The following is a 21451-nucleotide window of genomic DNA, read 5'->3' as shown; positions in this document are numbered from 1 at the left end:
TGGCCTCTGCTGAAAAACATCCACCAACCAGATACAACCCCCGCCTCTCTCTCTCTCTCTCTCTCTCTCTCTCTCTCTCTCTCTCTCTCTCTCTGCCTTGACTCCACCGCAACATCCAATGTAGTTTGATGAACCCCCTTAGATGTTTTATTTCAACCACCCTAGAAACGTTCTTTTGAAAATATTTTAAAGCCCGGCCACAGAAGAGCACAGCTTCTTCATGAAAGTAGAATCATCAGCTCTCCCTGGCTGCTGGATCAGAAGGGGGTACTCCTGACCCCTCCATCACACACCTGCTATATAGCGTGTGAACATGTCACCCCCCTCTTCCCCCCCCCCAAAGCTTGCTTGATTAATCACTCTGCCCCTAAGCCTAGAGAACCAAGTTCATATTACCCTGGGGGTGGGGGGCGGAGGGGTGTTTGCAGTGCAGGGTCAGGACGCAAGACCCAACAAAATTAACATGCCTGCCACATCCATCATTTTATAATCTGCTTCCAGTTCTACAATCCCGGAACGTCCAGAATGCACATTCCAAGGACATTCCTCTGCAATGTGAATCAAAATGGTTTACAGACAAAAGGGCTAAATCCCATCACCCCCGCCCTCCTGAAAATAATTAACCATTCCTACTAGTTGAACAGCCCTGGCACTGTAGACATCTGCTTGCAAGTCCCCAGGGATCTAGATTTTTTTTTTTTTTAATGAGTCAGTACAAATGTGTCTTCACACATCCTGGAAGTAAATGTTGGGACTTAAAAATCATTTGACCTAAGAACAAGAACTTGACCTAAGAACAAGAACACGGCTACCTTTCCAGCAATGGATTGACTTGTGTCAATCATATAAAGGATGCTACTGTGACCTGTTTCACAATTAGTTTAAGGAAACTGATGGTATATGGAACAAACGGGTAGGATTAGACACACGTGAAACTATGACACACTGAATTTTATGTTATAATGGGACTAGTCATTATTTTGATTTTAGAACATATATGAAGTGTTTGGGGAATATTCTTACTTCTCACTGGGAGATTCCATGGGACTTCAATTTCAGGTCACTGAGTTCACGCCTGAGTTGAACTGCACTTCTCCTTTATTTTCATAATTGCTATTATGACTGTATCACTATATCACTATCATCCCGTTGATCATTGACTTGCTCGAGCAGGCGCCAGTAACGTCTCCATTCGTCCTAGCCCTGAGATTTTAGCAGCCTCTCTTTACTCGTTCTTCCCAATGGTGCTGCATTAGAGGCTCTTCAGGGTCAGGGAAATGAGACCCATCATTGTTACTGTATTTGGCATATGAATATGTCACGGGGAGCTTGCCAGGCTCTCCTCCGTGTGGGCAGTAAACTCTCGGTAGCTTGTCAGGTTCTCCAAGAGGGAGAACTAGGCTATCAGATGTCACTATTAATTGCTATTATATTCATTTTTAATGCCATAAATTTGCCTAATTATACCAAGTATAAGGATTTTAGCATAAGGATTTTAACATAATCCTTTATGCTTTAAATTTAATTTTCTCAAATACTTTCTTACCAAGATTGCATCATAGATGGCGTTAATATTCAATTTGTTCATTTCAAAGCATATATCCTAGACTCCTGGCTGAAGAAGATGTTGAGCAACCAAAGTATTTCTAAATTCTGATCATGCTACTGATCTGTGGGGAGGGAAGTCTTAGTTTAGAATCTGAAGAGGTGGTAGATATCAAAAAGAATGAGGAAGTGATCTCACCCTTTAGAAATACAAATGGTAATTGCCTTCCATGGAGCCAACCCAAGTTTGATCCCCAGCATCCCATATGGTCCCCTGAGTTAACCAGAGTGATCCCTGAGTGAAGTGCTGTACTAAGCCCTGAGCACAGCTGAGTGTGGCTCCAAAACACAAACAAAAAAGAAATACAAATGGGAGCTGGAGAGATAGTGCAGGATGAAGGCACTTGCCTTGTATCAGCTGAACCAGTTTGATTCCTGTTATTAAATATGGTCCCCTGAGCACTACCCTGAATGATCCCTGAACACAGTGCCAGGAATACCTCCTGACCACTGCTAGGTATGGGCCTCGAATAAAAATTAAAAAAACAAAAGAAAACATAAAAATACACATGGTGGTTTCAGTTCTGTGGAGGACTGTTGTCCACACTGATAATTCAAGAGTCACATAAAAATATTCACAAATCTTAAGAACATTAGAAATAATTCTTAAATACAAACAAGGAAATATTACATTGCTTGGAGGTCATCAGGACTGGAAAATGCAAGACTTTGATTTACCAAACAATAACCGAACATTATGCAATGAACAAGAATTCTGCACATGTTATTTTCTTTAATCCTTTGACCTAATTTCTGAGACTTTCCTGTTATTACTGATGATGAAACTGGGGATGACTGGAGAACCTTGTAGAAATTACACAATTACACAGTGACAAAGTTAAGACTGAAGGCCACAAACATCTTTTCCTGACCATCTTTTCTCTCTTTCTCTCTTTCCCTCTTTCCTTCCTTCCTTCTTACTTTCTCCCTCCCTCCCTCCCTCCCTCCCTCCCTCCCTCCCTCCCTCCCTCCCTCCCTCCCTCCCTCTCTCTCTTTCTTTCTTTCTTTCTTTCTTTCTTTCTTTCTTTCTTTCTTTCTTTCTTTCTTTCTTTCTTGCCTTTTTTATTGGAGGGTTTACACCTGGCGATGCACAGGGATTACTCCTGGCTGTGCACTCATGAATTAATCCGGACAGTGCTCGGGGGACCATATAGGATGCTGGGAATTGAACCCGGCTCGGCTGTGTATAAGGCAAATGCCCTACCCACTGTGCTATCGCTCCAGCCCCATCAACCATCTCAACAAAGCCCTGGATGTTCAGGAGTTTGAAAAGTGTCGGCATTCCCATCCCTTCTCAAAATTTAACACACAGAGCTCTTTGTAGCATTTCTGTAGCCTGAATTTTTCTTTTTTTTTTTTTTTGCTTTTTGGGTCACACCTAGTGATGCTCAGGGGTTATTCCTGGCTCTGCACTCAGGAATTAGATCCTGGCAATGCTCAGGGGGACCATATGGGGTGCTGGGAATCGAACCCAGGTCGACCGCGTGCAAAGCAAATACCCTACCTGCTATGCTATTACTCCAGCCCCTAGCCTGAAAATTTTAAAACTTTACTTTAAAATTTCAAATTTCCAACTTTCATAAAATGAAGCTGTTATTATCCATTGCCACTAGTCTGAAAACGGAAGCTGAGGGAACAAGGGGTTGTCTCCTGAAGGGGCAGATGGTGATCAAGATGGGGTGAGAAATTGCAGTACGGGAAGCAAAGACTAAAGCCCACAGCCATAGGTTTTGGGGGAAAGGTGCAGGGCCGGGGCCTAAGTGGGAAAGATCCAGATGTCAACGGGCACACGGGCTCCTTCCTTCATTTGGTGCATGGCAACAGGAGGCGTCAGAGGCAAGAAGTCTGCCCCTGGGCCTTGGTCTGGAAGAAGGCACAGAGATCAGAACCAACAGTACCAATTACTGAGCCATTTTTTCAAATTTTAAAAACATGTACCTTGTAGTCCTCTTTTACTTATTGATAGATTTATTCTTTTTGGGTCATACCTGGTGATGCGATACTGGAGCGATAGCACAGTGGGTAGGGCGTTTGCCTTGCACGCAGCTGACCCGGGTTCGATTCCTCCGTCCCTCTCGGAGAGCCTGGCAAGCTCCCTCGAGAGCATCCCGCTTGCACAGCAGAGCCTGGCAAGCTCCCTGTGGCGTATTCGATATGCCAAAAACAGTCACAAGTCTCACCATGGAGACGTTACTGGTGCCCGCTCGAGCAAATCGATGAACAACGGGACGACAGTGCTACAGTGCTACCCGGCGATGCACAGGGGTTACCCCTGGCTCATGCACTCAGGAATTTACTGCTGGTGGTGCTCAGGGGACCATATGGGATGCTGGGAATCAAACCTGGGCTGGCCACGTTTAAGGTGAATGCCCTACCCGCTGTGCTATGGCTCTAGCCCCTACTGAGTCATTTATGGTCTCCGTGACATCTATGTGGTGCTGTGTGAGCACTGGGGACTGAGCACACGGAGGGTAAGGGGGCATGTTCCAGAACAAGTCAATTTGTACCGGAATCTCAAAGGGTGTGGGGAGTCTCCCTGGCATGAAAGGGCCATCCAGGAAGAGCCTATTTTCAAAGGCAAGAAGATGGAGCAGCAAACAGCAATGGCCACAGCAGAGCTCACGGTCAGTGGCTTGTGAGAGTCCGTGGAGCCTAGGCGGAGAACTGATAAGGCGCATGATGAGCTTTGTAGGTGGGAGTAAGTCAAACAGGTGGACGGCAGGTCAGGCATGGTGGATGCTGGGAAGGGCCCCAGCTGCGGAACATCTGTCTCAACCAGAGACTGGGGGAGCTCTAGTTTAGCTCTTCCCCACTGAGTGACAAAAGCTAAGAGACTGGGACAGAGCTACCAGGTCAGCCAACTACAGTTAGGGCCAGAATGTGACTCTGTGGCTTACAGTGGGATCCCTCCCACCTGCCTTGAGGGTGAGAGTGGAGGGTCTGGCGAGTTCATCAGCTCAAGAACGGGAAGGTTAGAGGACAACTGCTGGTGGAAAAGCCAAGAAGTGTTTGCACGTTGGTTGTGCATTTGGTTAACTGTAGCATGTACCAGTTAACTACCCACAGCCATAGAACTTAGTCACACACACACACACACACACACACACACCTGGGGGAAACTGCATGGTGACATTCTAAGATGGCCAAAGTCCTTAAAACACACTCATGATGGGAACAAATCCTTTTTGAGGAAACAGGATCTTTTGCCGTTGTTGTCTTTTTAAAGAAAAACAAGACAACGTGATTTACAAAGTACAAAGTCGTTCATGATAGAGTTTCAGGCATACAATGCTGCAATACCAACCCTACCACCAGTGTCAACTTCCTTCCACTAATGTCGAAGTCCCTTCCCCCCCCCACACACACACACAGCCTGCCTCCTTGGCAGACGCATTTTTAAGTTTAGTTACTGCAGTTTGGGTCTTCTGCTGATCGTGTCGTTGGATCTGTGCTTCAGATACACACATATATCACAGCTCTAGACCACCCACGTGTCCAGGGCTCCTGCTCTAGTTTCCCTGCCAGTAGATGTCTGCGTTTTTTGTTTTTTTTTTTTTTTACCACTATTACTGTCACTGTCATCCCGTGGCTTGAGCAGGCACCAGTACTGTGAAACTTGTTGTTACTATTTTTACCACTGTACCCCACAATTTCATCCCTTCACTGCCCTTCTTCATTTCTATAATCTAGGGTCCAGAGCAATCTAGGTCTCTCCCCTTTGATACCCTATATCCTCTTGTCTTGGCATTTTATGTACTGCCAAAAGTGATATCTGGGGGCTGGAGCGATAGCACAGCGGGGAGGCCGACCCCGTTCGATTCCCAGCATCTCATAGGGTCCCCTGAGCACCGCCAGGACTAATTCCTGAGTGCAGAGCCAGGAGTAACCCCTGTGCATCGCCAGGTATGACCCAAAAAAGAAAAAAAAGGTGATATCACGTAGTACTTGTCCTTCTTCTGACTTACTTTACTTAAAACGATGTCCTTCATGAACCTGAATCCATTCCCCCCTAACAGCAGTTGTCTAACAAGCAAGGCAGCTGGCAAGAAAACATTTCATCTACAAAGCTCCTATTCACAGGGGGAGTCCCTGAAAAGCACCCCCTCTCCCCCGCCCCGCCCCAATAATCTGGGGTATTACCAAAGTCACTGAACTAAGCCCTACAACCCACACCTTGAGGCCAAGGAATAAAGTGCATGCGGTGTCCCTGATAAAGGGAGCCTTCGCGTGAAGCAAGCTGCACCCCGTCAGATGTGAAATACCCAGCCGCCTTCCTCTTGCCTTCATTATCTCACCCCAGAGGGCCAGACAGGCAGTAAGGCGGGAAAGCTACTTCCTTGCCTTGCAGGTAGTCAACCTGGATAGGATCCCTGGCACCACATGTGGACCCCCCCAAACCCTCCTGGGAGTGATCCCTGAGAGCAGACCCAGGAACAGAACCTGAGCGCCACCGGGTATGGCCATCCGCCAAACACACACAAGTTTCCTCCATGATTTCACCCCAGAGAGGGTGAGCTACATGCAGAAGCAGGCTTTCTTTATCTTGTTTTGTTTTTTTTCTTTCTGGGTCACACCCGGCGATGCACAGGGGTTACTCCTGGCTCAGGCATTCAGGAGTTACTTCTGGCAGTGCACAGGGGACCACATGGGATGCTGGGAATCGAACCCGGGTCGGCTGCATGCAAGACAAATGACCAACCTGCTGTGCTGTCGCTCCAGCCCCAGAAGCAGGCTTTCTAATGTCTGTGTGGCTAAGAAACCGTGTCTGAGCAAGGAGCTGCTGTGTCTACGGGCTCATACGGGGCCACTCCCCTACCCCCCGCAACCACCACTCAGTTTCAACCCGGCCGTCCCCAACCCCCCCAACTTGGGTTTGAGTCAGCAGCAGCCTTAGAAAACGGTCTCTGTGCTCCTTGACGCAGCCTTTCATGAACAGAAACAGCATGCCATGGCTCCGATGGGTCACAGATGGGAGAAAATTGGTGACAATAATAAATTCATGGAGGTGGAGTGTCGTCACACTCGGATCGGGGAGGTGTGATGCAGAAGGGGTGTGTGTGTGTGTGTGTGTGTGTGTGTGTGTGTGTGTGTGTGTGAGGGAGGGAGCGCCATATGGTCTGGGCTGCTGTGGGCCTGCCCCCGTGTCAATGGCAACAGATTCCTGCCAGGAAACAGCCCCCTCGCCATGTCCGACTCCGCGCCACGCTGCCGGGCCGAGGGACGCTTACCAGGTACTGCAGCCGCTGGCGCTCCGTCTCGGGGGTGAATTCCGAAGACATGGGAATGATTTCTCCATTTCTGATGATGATGGCCCTGAAGAGTGAAAAGGCACGGTCAGAAGCTGCTCTCTGGAGCCGTCCCTCCCCCGCCAGGTTTTGCAAAAACTCTAGAGCATGATCAGAACATGCATGCACATATCCAGGGGAGTGTGTGTGGCAGAGTTCAGCTGCCGACTCTGGGTGTGTCACGGCCTTGCAGCGACCTGTATTTTGAGAGCATCACATCCGACCCAGTCCAAATGGACGTTGGTTGCTATCTGGAGCTGTACCTTCCTTGCCCGACTGGGAGCCAACTACTTGGCACCTAATAGTGGCTCTGTGAACCAATAGATGAGTGAATGAATGATGGAGCAAAGGCCATTCTAGAATCATGTGCCCAACAGAACTTCCTTTGATAATGGAAGGGATCCTTTGGGTGGTGGTTGCGGGAAACTCCTAAGTGGTACACAGGGGACCCCTGAGGCCATGTCTGGCAATGCTCAGCCAACCTGGTTGGGGGTTCAACGTGAGGGCCTTAGGACACAGGTGCTATTTGGGCCCTGCAGTGTGGTGTGGTGCCAGAGGCCATGCACTGCTGGGCACCAATCCTGAGTCTAGCACCCTAACCCCTGGACAATTCTTCTGGCCCAATGATAAGAGTATTTTGAGCTTTCGGGGGCTGGAGCGATAGCACAGTGGGTAGTGTGTTTGCCTTGCATGCGGCCGACCCGGGTTCGATTCCCAGCATCCCACAGGGTCCCCCGAGCACCACCAGGAGTGATTCCTGAGTGCAGAGCCAGAAGTGACCCCTATGCATCGCTGGGTGCAACCCAAAAAGCAAAAAAAAAAAAAAAAAAAAAAAAAGAAAGAAAAAGAAAACATAAATTCTGAGCTTTGTTTACAATCCAGTTTGGCAGCCACAGGTGCCAAGCGTTTTGATTAGTGGTCATTGCCTATGAGAAGCCGCAGGACGGTTTAACTTGATGTGCTTTTAATTTATCTTTAGGTATTAGCAGTGACAGAAGGCTAGTGTTCTAGAGCAGACTCTGGAACGTTAGATCCTTGCTAGGCGCAAGTGTTTCTGAGCTTCTGCTCGTTGCTGTTCAGAACAGCCGACACTCGGGTTCCACCCCAGACTTAGGGTGTCCGTCCGATGTAGAGTGTTGGCATGGTAGGTCAGTCACAGGCACAAGAGAAAACCTGGGCACACGCACCCATCCGAGACACCCAGGAAAAGCCAACCTCCTCTCATCTTACACCTCCGCAAATTCATACGCTTCCCCAAACGTGCCGAGAGCTCATGTCAACTCAAGGGCACTGGAACAGACAGTTCATTGGAGACTAGATACCGAAGAGGAGAAGCCCTAAAGATGAAGTAATGAAATTTGCATTATAAGTGGATCAACATGGAAAGTATCATGTTGAGCGAAATGAGTCAGAAAGAGAGAGACAGACACAGAAAGATTGCACTCATCTGTGGAATATAAAGTAGCAGAATGGGAGACTAACCCCCAAGAGTAGTAGGGATAAGGACCAGGAGGTCTGCCCCACAGCTTGGAAACTGGCCTCACATGCTGGGGGAAAAGGCAGCGGAGATAGAGAAGGGAACACCAAGTAGAGGATGTTGGGTGGACCCACTCGGGTTGAAAGTTGCGTGCCGAAAGTAGACTATAGACCAAACATGAAGGCCACTCAATACCTCTATTGCAAACTACAACATCCAACAGGAGAGAGAGCAAAAAGGAATGCCCTGCCGCAGAGGCAGGGTGGGGTGGTGGAGATTGCGGTGGGGGTGGTGGGAGGGATACTGGGTCATTGGTGGAGAATGGGCACTGGTGGAGGGATGTGAACGAAAGGCAAACATGAAAGTTCATAAGTTTGTAACTGTACCTCACAGTGATTCACCAATAAAAAATTAAAAAAAATAAAGTTACAGGGTTACAATAAAAAAAGAAAAAAAGAGAGGGCTGGAGTGATAGCATGGCGGGTAGGGCGTTTTGCCTTGTACGCGGCTGACCCAGGTTCGATTCCCAGAATCCCATATGGTCCCCTGAGCAGCACCAGGGGTAATTCCTGAGTGCAGAGCCAGGAGTGACCCTGTGCACTGCCGGGTGTGACTTAAAAAGCAAAAGAGAGAGAGAGAGAGAAAGAGAGAGAGAGAGAGAGAGAGAGAGAGAGAGAGAGAGAGAGAGAGAGAGAGAGAGAGAGAGAGGAGAAGCCCTAGAATCAGGGGCCATGGAGCCGTTTTCCTGGGGCCAGTTTCCATGGGCACCTGTTGTGCCCAGAACTTCTGGCTGTAGGTGGTCCCTGCCCGCCACTCTGACTCCCCAGCGCCTGTGGCAGACGGTCACCATCTCTACTACAAACGGAAGGAGACCATAGCACTGAGCTGCAGACAGCCCGCCGGTTCCTTAGGACCTGGGGAGTGGGGACTGGTCAGCCCCACCTGCTCCCGGGGTGACCCCCAGCACGCAGGCTGCTGCAGTCTCTGAGCTAAGATGCCCCGTGTTTCTCCCCAGGACCACCCTGCAGAGGGAGCACGTCCCAAGAAAGAACTATAAATGACTGCCGCTCGCGAGACCCCCTGTCCCAGCCCTGTGGCACCTGCGCCCCAGATACTATTGGGGGTCACAGGGCTGAGCCATAGCACAGTGGGTAGGGCGTTTACCTTGCACACAGCCGACCCGGGTTCGATTCCTCCATCCCTCTCGGAGAGCCCGGCAAGCTACCGAGAGTATCCCGCCCACACGGCAGAGCCTGGCAAGCTCCCCGTGGCGTATTCAATATGCCGAAAACAGTAACAACAAGTCTCACCATGGAGACGTGACTGGTGCCCGCTCGAGCAAATCGATGAACAACTGGGTGACAGTGATACAGTGCTACAGAAAAATTAAGAGCAACTTTAAGGTGTCGATGGCAGAGCATTAAATGAAACATGGGGCCCTCCTGAAGGGGGTGGGGGGCTGCCCTGTGTCACAGCATTGGTTGTAGCCTGACTGATGCCCTTAATATTTACTGGGTGAGTCAATGGCTTCATCAGCCAGGTGGGCGGGTGACTCCAAACCCCGCCTGCACGATGCTGCTTCAGGCTGGGAACCCTCTGCCCAAATATCCACTGGCATCTCCTAGTTGGTATGTTTCGGACCCAGAATCCTATGCTCCGTCACACCCCAAATCTCTCCTCCCAGCAGTCCTCCTCTTAGGCGAGGGAACACTAGCCCTTCCCACCCGTCCCCCAGTCCAGAACAAGGATGAATCCACCGGCCCCCTTCCCTCACCTGGGCCCCTAAGCACACACCAAGCCCTGCAGCTCCTACCTCCAGCCTCTCCTTGGTTCCCAGGGCTGGTCCAGGGCTCAGACCCCTGTTGGAGCCGGTCAAGGGGACTCGGGAGCTTTTCGTGGCTCCCTGCACCCAGCGGCCCCCTCCTTGGCCCATCCCCCACTGGGTCACCAGCACGACCTCTCTCCTCTTGCTACCCGCTCCCCGTAGCCTCTGGACAGCATCCTCGCATCTTCTATGTCCTTCCTGACCGGGTTCTGCTCTATTTCTAGACTGAGCCTCACTCCCGCCACTCTTACCACGTCTCCCTCTACCTTCTTCCGGCCCACCTGTTCCTCTCTGAGAATCGACCTAGGACAGAGTCTTCCTGACAGCCCTTCTCTGCGATGCCCAGTGCTCTCCCCAGCTCTTTCCACAAATGTTGGCTCCCTCGGCGCTGTACCCGATGACCCAAAGACATTACCTCGGCAGAGAAACAGTTACTGTCTCCGAGTCCACAATGTGTCATGCTTGTGCTATGACTCCATCTGTTGGATGAAGAACGACCCTTAAGGCACAAGCCTGGCATGTGCCCAATGCTACTTTGAAACCCAGCACCACATGGTGCCCTGCGTCTTGCTGGGTACAGCGCTGAGGGCCCCTAAGCATCACTGGGGAAGGGTTAAGTGGTCCCTAGCATTAAAGGGACCGAGCCACATTGCCACCTTGGCCATTGCACTGCACCACCATGGGGTCTCCTGAGCTCTGCTTACTCCTCCCATCCTGGAGGAAAAATGAAATAATAAAGCTAGATGGCAGAGAGTCTCTTGCCCATGTGCTTGGCTGTCTTCCCCAGAGCCCCTCAGAGCGGGTGGGCTATAGCTTCCCTCCCCGTTCCAAGCAGAGCTCCCACAGCCTAAGACCTCTGGAGCCTTAGGCCACAGTCGTGCTTAAGGCCCCTCTCCACACGTTCGGGTGAGCCTCCTGCATGAAGGAACTAGCAGAGGAACCCAGGTGTGTGGGACCCAGGGCTGAGACCTCCAAGCCTGCTCAGATCAGGACTGGGCCTCTTCCGTCCAGATTCCCCATTTTCCAGTAGCTAGGCGGTCACACCCAGAAACTGCCCAGCACCGTGTAATCCCACCAATGGTCAACAGTCAGAGATTTAAAACCAAGCTCCTGGACATCTTGTAGCCTACTTTTCCCTCTGGGAGAACCTGGCAAGCCACCGAGAGTTTCCTGCGCACATGGGAGAGCCTCGCAAACTCCCCACGGTGTATTCTTATGCCCAAACCAGTCACAAGGCTGGGTCTCATTCCCCTGACCCTGAAAGGGCCTCCAATGCGGCATCGTGGGGAAGGACAAGTAAAGAGAGGCTTCTAAAATCTCAGGACTAGGACGAATGGAGACATTACTGAGACCACTCGAGAAATTTGACGATCAATGGGATGATGATGATGATGATGATGATGATGATGATGATGATGATGATGAAAGCTAGATGAAGGTGGATGAAAAGATGTGTCCAGCAGCAAAGAGCCCAAGTAAGCCTTTTTGAGTAACAACATTATCATGAATAATTGTCTATGTATAGTTTCCGGCCCACACAAATCCACATGCCTTTGCACTGGTTTTACAAGACTAGTGGACTTCCACAGATACTGTCCCGGCCGAGCTCCCACTGAAAAGAGAGTTGGACGAGGGAGCGAGGTCGGGCTCCGGGCTTTGTGCCCTTTAAGAGGAAAGGCGAACACCTCTCACATGAAATCACCGTCCGAGAAATGCCTTCACAGCTCCGTCCCTGCACCGGAAGATGCTTGGACACGTCACAATGCCTACTTCATTGTTTCACAGAGGATTTTCCTACGGAAAAGGGGACTAAGGCCCAGCCCCGGAGACACAGGCCCCAGACATGCCAATCTCTGCTCCTCGGTGTCTGACCAGACACTAGGTGAGCACACGTGGGGAGACTGGGGGACTGAACCCTCGGGCAGGCACCTTCCCACCTGATATCCCTGGAGAGTCGGACGCTGCTCCTAGCTTTGTTCCTCAATTTATGAGCAGCCTTTTTCTTAGCCCCACCTTCCCCAGACTCCTCCCTACCCCATTCCCCACCAACACACTAACTGAAGCAATTTCTTATCTGGCATAATTTGTAAGAGAGCAAATGAGGAGATTTAATGAGGATGAGAGAGGAGGAGAGAAAGTCATCGTTTTTTAAATGATCGGCCCTCCCCACCCACAAATATTAGCCATATGAGAAGAGAAAGGCAACTTAGCCCTCTTTTGGTGATGATTTTTAGCTCAGACAACAGGCCCACATTTTTACCGCCCAGTGGTGAAACACGGACTCAGAGACCAATGTTTGGGTTCCCCAGGAGTCAATGTGGCAGCTGGGCAAGAGGGAGGAAGACAAGTGGGATGTCCACTTCAAGCATTGGCTTAACTTGACAATTTCTATGGAGACGATCCTGCTAAATTCTGCTATGTTCCACCTCAGAGCAGAACAGATATGCTCCTAAAAGCATTTGATACACAAGAACACGCGCGCGCACGCACACACATACACACACACACACACACACACACGATACGGGAGAAAGGCTGTGAAGAGGCTCTGAGAGAAGGAAGAATGAAAATATTTAACTAACATATGAAAACATGCCCGACCTCAAGCTCAGAAAAATGCAAATTCAAGTAAAAATAACCCCAAAACCCAAAACACGAAAGTAAAATTAACCTAATATTTGCACATGAGATTAGCAAACATGTACGTACTGAACAAATTAAGATGAAATAGTTCTTGCAGTGTAAGAAAAGTCACTCTCATCATTTCTAGAAATGTGACTGTTACACTTGTTAAATTGATCAATACTGAAGCTACATATTTAATGATTCAGCCATCCTGTTTGGGGAATAAAAGAAACAATATGCTCAACTGGTAGGTATAAATACAGAATTTAAGTTTAATCTTTTTGTATGTGTGTCAATGACTAGGGTCAGTCTAAATAGCTACCAAGAGGGATACACTGTTTTGTAAGTTATAAATTTATTCATATGTGTCAACTGTTGGTTGCTTGATTATAATCCATGAGATTATATTACAGAGTCATTTAAAAAGCATCGTGGAGGGGCAACACATGCCCCTTGCATATACTAGGGCCTGAATCCAATCTCTGTTACCACATGGCTCCCAGGAGTGAACTGCACCTCTGAGTGTGACTGAGAGTGGCCTTCAGGGGTCTGAGCACTGCAGAGGGAGCACCAAGTTACCCCTAACTTCTCTCTACCCCAAAGCATTAAGGGGTCAAGGAAGTGGCTCAGTGGTAGAACGCGTGCTTCCCCTGTGAGATTTGGGTGTGATCTCTGGCACTGCATCAAGTGTCTGCCATGGGTTAGAGGTGATCACGATGTACTGCTAAGCAGAAAAAGAAATTTGCAGGATGATACAGGGTATAATTCCCTTTTAGGATTTTGGTTTGGGGGCCACACCACGCCTGGCTGTCTTCACCAGGGCCCCTCAGAGCAGGGCGGGTTGAGTTTCCTTCCCCGCCCCGAATGATCAGAGCCCCAGCAGTGGAAGACCTCCAGAATCCAGCTACAGCCATGCTCAAGGCCACTCTTCACATGTTCAGACGAGCCTCACGCATGAAGGTACTGGCAGAGGAACCCAGGTGTGCAGGACCTGGAGCTGAGATCTCCAAGCCTGCTCAGATTGGGACTGGGCCTCCTCCACCCAGATCCCCCATTTTCCAGTAGCTAGTCAGCCACACCCACAAACTGCCCCCGGCGCCTTATCAAGAGCCAAGATCCACCCACAGCCAAGATCCAGAGACTATAAAACAATGCTCCTCTTATAGCCTAGTTCTCCCTCTCCGAGAACCTGGCAAAGTACTGAGAGCATCCTGCCCGCACGGCAGAGCCTGGCAAGCTCTCCGTGGCATATTTGATATGCCAAATACAGTAACAATGATGGGTCTCATTCCCCTGACCCTGAAAGAGCCTCCAATGCAGCACTGCTGGGAAGAACGAGTGAAGAGAGGCTGCTAAAAATCTCAGGGATAGGACAAATGGAGACGTTACTGGCACCCGCTTGAGAAAATCGACGATCAACGGGATAACAGTGATAGAGTGATACAGTGATACAGGGTACAATTCCCTTTTAGGATTTTGGTTTGGGGGCAGATTCACAAGTCCTCAGGACTTAATCCTGGTTCTACGCTCAGGAATCACTCTTGGAGGGGCTTGGCAAACCATATGGGATGCTGGGGATCGAACCCGGGTCAGCTGCATGCAAGGCAAGCACCCTGCCCACAGTACTATCTCTCTGGCTCCTCCCTGCAATTCCACTTTTGAATATCAAATACTATATGCTTATGCCTCACATACATGGGGAGATAGACTGCAGCCAAAAATCTTTATGTGTGCTTTGTTGTTGTTGTTTTATGTTTCTTTGTTTGTTTTTTGCTTTTTGGGTCACACCCGGCGATGCTCAGGGGTTACTCCTGGCTCATGCACTCAGGAATTACCCCTGGCAGTGCTCAGGGGACCATATGGGATGCTGGGAATCAAACCCGGGTCAGCCGCATGCAAGGCAAACGCCCTCCCCGCTGTGCTATGGCTCCAGCCCTTGATGTGTGCTTTGTCAGGCTCTCCTGGAGGTGACCACACATACCCCCCCTGATGGGACTCTGGGGAGCCGCCCCGCACACACTCTGGGTGTGTAGCCAGCACACTGCAGCTCTGCAGGTCAGGACTAGCTCTCTGCGCCCCGCCTCGCCTCACCTCTCCATCCACAGCTGCATCTCTAGCCTGGCCAGCTCCACTGGGAACGGTGGAGGAGACGCTTTTCTCCACCCAGACTCAGTACTTTTCCACTCCCGGCCCTCACACTTCTCCACCCTCCTGAGAAGCTAGCAGCTGGGTTCTCTTATAAAAACTGAAAGGAAACAAAAAAGTTAAGCCCCCAAATGTCAATACCTTGCTCCATCGCTGAGTTATGGGGGGAGGTCCCTAAGAAGGAGGTTCAGAACTGCCAATCACAATCACAAACTCAAAGGATACTAAGATTCCAAGTGAGGAATTAATTGGGCGACTGAAGAATTCATTAGCCCTTCCTCCTGATGGTTGGCGCTCATTAATTTTAGCTGCAGAGAAAAGTTTATACAGGTGCGACCCTTTCTCTTCCCCACCCCAGCGTGGGCATTCAGTGCGGACTGAATATCTGTTCCTCTGGACACCGAGAAATCTGAAACTGTCTTATAGGCACTGGCAGTATGGATGTATCTGTGCATACTCCATTCAGCGGGCACAGAGAACTCACCTGCGTGTTCAGTCAGTAACATTTCGATAAAGCAAAGCCAGGACAAAACTCCTCTAGTTGGGGGCTGGAGTAATAGTACAGTGGTAGGGCGTTTGCCTTGCATGCGGCTGGCCTGGGTTCAATTCTCAGCATCCTATAAGGTCCCTTGAGCACCGCCAGGAGTAATTCCTGAGTGCGGAGCCAGGAGGAACCCCTGTGCATCGCCAGGTGTGACACCTCCCCCGCAAAAAAAAAAAAAACCCAAAAAACAACTCCTCTGATTCCCAGGTCCAGGATCACACCTGCCGCCTATATGCTGCCTATCCCACACAACTTCTGGAGTTCGAGGCCCAGCCAGCTCCCAGTGGTTTGGATATGTCACGGGATGGGAGCGTCACTTCTTTTAAGTGATTGCTCGGAGTAAGTAGAACGGGAGGTGCTCTTGCTGGGAGGAAGGGAATGGTGTGTCACACTTCTTACAGCTTAGAACGAGGGATCTTAACCTTCCTCGCCTAATGTTCACCTCATTGCACTGGAGAAATGAAACTCGGGCATGCACGGCCAGCGACATCTCAGATTCACTGTAGAGAAGATTCCGAATCTGATTTTTAGAACTGATTTTGGTTGATTTGAATTCAGAACGCTTTCACCATTGCCAAATTTTATACAGCTCTCCAGTCCCTGTCCCCTACATTTGGGGTTGGGGGGGTCACAATCTAAAGTGGAGAAGCTAGGGCTTCTAAGACACCTCCCGCCTTCCAGGTAAAACAAAACCCTACGCAAATGAGAGTGTACTGTGTGCGCGTGTGTTGTGGGCGGCGAGAAGCTCCGGTGCAGTTCTCCGGCAGAGTGCCCCGGAGAGATAACAAGATAAACGTCATGGAGTCTTCTGCTGTCCACTTGTTTCTTTTGAAGCCGGAGTTGGCAGTGCTCAGAGGGCTTACTCCTGACTCTGTGCTCAGGCAGCACTCTTGGTGAGGCTCCGGGGGCAATAACGGGGTGCTGGGGATTGAACCCAGGTCAGCCACAAGCAAATGAACTGCTCTGCCCTCTGTGCTCTCTCACCAACACCTCAAGGAATACTGTTCAATCTCAGCCTGGCTTGCCGCTAGTTTGCATCATAGAAACTCATTCCTAATCTCCTCTCCTTTTTTTCTTTTTTTTTTTTTTTTTGCTGTTTTTGGGCCACATCCTGCTGGGCTCGGTGGTAACTCCTGATTCTGGGCTCAGGGATAACTCCTGGAGGGATCATATGAGGCACCCAGGATTGAACCCGGGTCAGCTGCTTGCAGGGCAAACGCCCTACTTGCTGTGCCATCCTCACTCTGGCCCCCAACTCAAACCTCATTTTGAACCTTCCCGGAAATGGGCAGGCATGGTTCTGCCGGAGGGCCGAGCTCTCGTCATCAGCTTCTGTTCCACAGAAAGCTCCAGGCTAATCCAGGGTGCACTGCATTAGTTCTTAAGAGGAATGGGAAGTTCGGAGAATCAGATAGCATGGCACTCTGCAGATTTAGTGTCGGTCTACTACCCACTGTCTAGGGGGAAAAGAAACCCCACGTCTGCATACTCCACTCTGCAAGTCCCTCCAGCCCCCCACCCTGCTGTGGGAAATTGACCTTTAAAGCCAACAAGTAGAAAGCACTGTAGCACTGTCACTGTTGTCCCGTTGTTCATCGATTTGCTCGAGCGGGCACCAGTAACGTCTCCATTGTGAGACTTGTTGTTACTGTTTTTGGCATATTGAATACGCCACGGGGAGCTTGCCAGGCTCTGCCGTGTGGGCAGGATACTCTCAGGAGCTTTCTGGGCTCTTCGAGAGGAGAATCGAACCCAGGTCGGCCGTGTGCAAGGCAAATGCCTTACCCACTGTGCTCCAGTCCAAAATACCCCAAGGCTAGTACTGCTTCCTCTGGATGGGTCCAAAACCGCCCCCCCCTCCCGCAACCATGGGTGGGGGTCCGCTCACTTTGGAAAACACGGCTGCAGCACAAATGCAGGAGAACTTTCATTGATTTTCCTTATCCAGAATCCTCAGGAAGCCTAAACACTCTCTCTGTGTTGGGGCATCCCAACAGAGAGCGTTCTCCAGCTATCTGATAGATTCCTTTAATCACCTCAAGCTAAACGCTGGAACTGAAAACCAACTAAAGCAACCAAGGAAAGCTTCAAATTCAGCATCAAGTGATTTTTGCAAATAGGCATCATGCAAATGTGGTCACTGTCACTGTCATCCCGTTGCTCATCGATTTGTTCAAGCGGACACCAGTAACATCTCTCATTGAGAGACTTATTGTTACTGTTTTTGGCAAATCAGTATGAACGGGTAGCTTGCCAGGCTCTGCTGCTCAGGCTCCATACTCTTGGTAGCTTGCCGGGCTCTCCGAGAGGGGCACAGGAATCGAACACGGGTTGGCCATGTGAAAGGTGAAAGCCCAACCGCTGTGCTATCGCTCCAGCCCGCAAATGTGGTAGGAGAACAATTAAAAAATATATGGCTTTGGGGCTGAAGTAATAGCACAGCAGGTAGGATGTTTGCCTTGCATGTGACCAACCCGGGTTCGATTCCCAGCATCCCATATGGTCCCCTAAGCACCGCCAGGAGTAATTCCTGAGTGCAGAGCCAAGAGTAGCCCCTATGCATTGCCAGGTGTGACCCCCCAAAAAAGCAAAAAAAAAAAAGTATATGGCGCTGGGGCTTGAGCAATAGCACAAGGCGTTTGCCTTGCATGTGGCCGACCTGGGTTCGATCCCTGGCACTCCATATGGTTCCCCAGGCACCGCCAGGAATAATTTCTGAGTTCAGAGTCAGGAGTAAGCCCTGAGCATCACTGGGTGTGACCAAAAACGCAAAAAAAGTATATGGCTTTTCTGCCTTCAACAGAGGAAGGTTTTGTCCAGGAGGTACAAAGCGTAGGGGAAAATAGATATCTCTCTAGTCCTAAAACTAGCGAGAAGCCTTTCTCTGGCATAGAAATGGAAAAGAAACTTCACATTGACTGGCCGCCGTACTTAATAAGCAGGAAACAGGGTCCAGTTTCTATGGAGAAAAAGGTATGAATGGTCCCCACGCAAGACAAAGGACAGGGATCTTGTTCATTTCTGAAGGCAGAATCGAGACTAAGTTGCTTCATGACACCTTGGCTTCTCTTATCCGGGGCCCAGAAATGACCCACCAACAGAGCAGCATGCAAGGAGGCTCTAAGATGGGAGACCCAGTAACCCCAATCTTCATCCTCAGCCCTCGCTGTGAAGCCCTCAGTCGACAATGGACCAACCCACAGTCAAAGGTGCGTAACTCGTCTGCAAAAGCAGGCAGGAGGAAGGCTCTGTAGCCTCTGACTGTTGTGGGGTGTTAGAAGTCCTGACAGCGGACTCAGAGGTCCTCAGGTGGGAACATAAACACAACATGAAAATACTCTGGGGCCACGGAAAATGTGAAGCCCTCTCCCGGCTGAGAAGGTCCGTGGCACTGCAGAGGTGCACAGTGCTATGTGTGCAGTCCATGAGAACGGGGCCACGTCGCCTGGTGGAAATGACACCAGCCCGGGAAACAGAATCTGTGGGAGCCAGTCACAACCTAGGCTCACCTGTACCTCGAGGCCTTAGTGTCTTTACCCTTTAGGGGCTGGAGCAACAGCACAGCGGGTAGGGAACGTGCCTTGCACACAGCTGCCTTGAGTTTGATTCCTGGCATCCCGTAGGCTCCCCTTTCCCCACCTCCAGCAATAATCCCTGAGTGCAAAATCAGAGGTAATCCCAGAGCATCACTGGGTGTGGCCCCAAACCCCCGAAGAAATAAACACATTAAAAAGGAAGAGGCTCAGATTCTCTCTCTTTTTTTTTTTTTTTTGGCTCACACCCGGCGATGCACAAGGGTTACTGCTGGCTCTGCACTCAGGAATTAACTCCTGGCAGTGCTCAGGGGACCCATTTGGGATGCTGGGAATCAAACCTGGGGTCAGCCCCGTGCAAGGCAAACGCCCTCCCCGCTGTGCCATTGCTCCAGCCCCGAGGCTCAGATTCTTGCTTATGCACCTTTCAGGTCTAAATCGCAAATATTTTGAAATCCTGGTGAAATACAGACAGCCAGTTTTCCTTTCAGAAAGTGGCAAGCATAGTCCATTTAGATTCTGAAAAATACAAACCCACGCAGAAGTTGGCACGACAGGAGAAATCGCCCTTCATGTTTTCTCTTAAACCATAAAGGACCAGGAGCCCAATTTCCAGCCGGTCCCACAGTGTCATTTCATTGTTGTCACCAGTTCTCACACCTCCCCACCCCACAGGGCAGGGCTGCACGCAGAAGGCATCTCTGACTCTGTTCAAAGTATTCCTAAGCTGCCCTGATTCCATTACCCACTTTTTCAGCTGAAAGTGACTTGAAACGCAACATTAAACTGCACATTTCCAGAATGGAGGGGAAAAGCTAGTACAAGGTGACAAAGAGAAACCATTTGGAAAACTCCTTTTGACAGTGTCTGTCAATTCCAATGGCCAGGAGGAGGCATGCATTCTGTCAGAAAACGGCAGGCCTTGTGGATTCTCTTTAGACACATCAGAAATGTCCATCTCCAGCCATATTAGAAATGTGTCAATAGAAAAGAAAGCAGGGCGGCGGATGGAAAAAGACTGGTGACCACCTAGAGAGGACAGCCAGGCCACTGATGCTAATTAGAGGTGTCAAAAAATAGCTGGAGGGAAAAAGAATCCCATCTTGTCATTCCACTTTCAGAACGGGTACTAAAGAAAAAAAAAACCTGCAAATACGATGATTCATTTAACAGGACCTCAAATGTGCAATTAAGTTTCTCAGCAAAATTATTCACCGAAACGGTCCAGAAGAAATTCAGATCTTTCAGTAGCAGCAAAAAAATAAGTGAACACTTATTGGGTAATATCTGAGTCAGATGTTCCTATTTTCCTCACAACCAGTCTTGTCTGTATTTGTACCATCCCGATCATTTCTCAATGTCATAATTCAGCCACTTTCTACAGACATCTTGCTAGACCAGCAACATTCACGAAGCCCAAAGCACCAGCACAGTATTTTCTATGCCGAGTAAAAGTCTCATAGTTATTTAAGAAAACTTTTCGAGGTGCTTGTTATTTCTAAAAGAAAAAGTGTCAAGGGGGTCCTTTTAGACATTAGTGATAGGGTGAGCTGCTGCTTTTTAAAAAGCCCAAGTCCACATTTCATAAAAATCAAAATCTTCAAAAGTGTACAGTTCAGTGGTTTTTCTGAGTATCCACAAAATTGCACCATTCTTTTTTTTTTTTTTTTTTTTTGCTTTTTTGGGTCACACCCAGCGATGCACAGGGGTTACTCCTGGCTCTGCACTCAGGAATTACCACCTGGCAGTGCTCAGAGGACCATATGGGATGCTGGGAATTGAACCCGGGTCGGCGGCGTGCAAGGCAAACGCCCTACCCGCTGTGCTATTGCTCCAGCCCCAAATTGCACCATTCTTATTACTAACTCCAGAACATTTTCATCACCTCAAAAAGATCCCCCCCTACCCCGTACACATCAGCAGTTATTTCCCACTCTTCCCACTCCCTTCAACCCCTGACAACCAGTAATCTACTTTCCATCTTTAGGGATTTCCCATTTCTGGCCTGATCACAGAAACGAAACCAAGTAATACAGGGCCTTGTATGTTCGGTATCTTTCATTAAGCAGAATGTTTATGGGGCTCATCCATGTGGTAGCATGCAGAACTATTTCATTCCTTTTCTGGTAGAATGAATGTTCCACTCCACGGGTATATCATATTTTGTTTATCCAGCGGATGGACATGTGAGTTGTTTCCCCGGGGTTGGCTTGTATGAATAATGCTGCTCTAAATGGTCATGGACAAGTTCGTGAGTGAATATCTCTGTTCAACCCTCTTGGCTCTCGATCTGGAAGCGGCGTTGCTGAGTCACGTGGCAACTCCTACACGCTGAACATTCTGAGGGCCTGCCAGTCAGATTTCCAAAGTGGCCGCACTGTCTTCCATTCCCAATGGGTGGGTCTGAAAACT

General features: G+C 49.5%; 1 protein-coding gene across 1 annotated transcript in view; it reads right to left on the bottom strand.

The window, feature by feature from the left end:
• Positions 1-21451, bottom strand: part of PPM1H (protein phosphatase, Mg2+/Mn2+ dependent 1H) — a 331573-nt gene that overhangs the window by 109548 nt on the left and 200574 nt on the right. Inside the window, exon 5 of the mRNA XM_055127374.1 lies at positions 6834-6918. Coding sequence (XP_054983349.1) covers positions 6834-6918 — 85 coding nt within the window. The remainder of the gene's footprint in view (positions 1-6833; positions 6919-21451) is intronic.

Source organism: Sorex araneus, chromosome 2, assembly GCF_027595985.1.
Source record: "Sorex araneus isolate mSorAra2 chromosome 2, mSorAra2.pri, whole genome shotgun sequence".
NCBI lineage: Eukaryota > Metazoa > Chordata > Mammalia > Eulipotyphla > Soricidae > Sorex > Sorex araneus.
The sequence above is the reverse complement of the archived record's forward strand: the minus strand, read 5'-3'. Positions and strand labels throughout refer to the sequence as shown.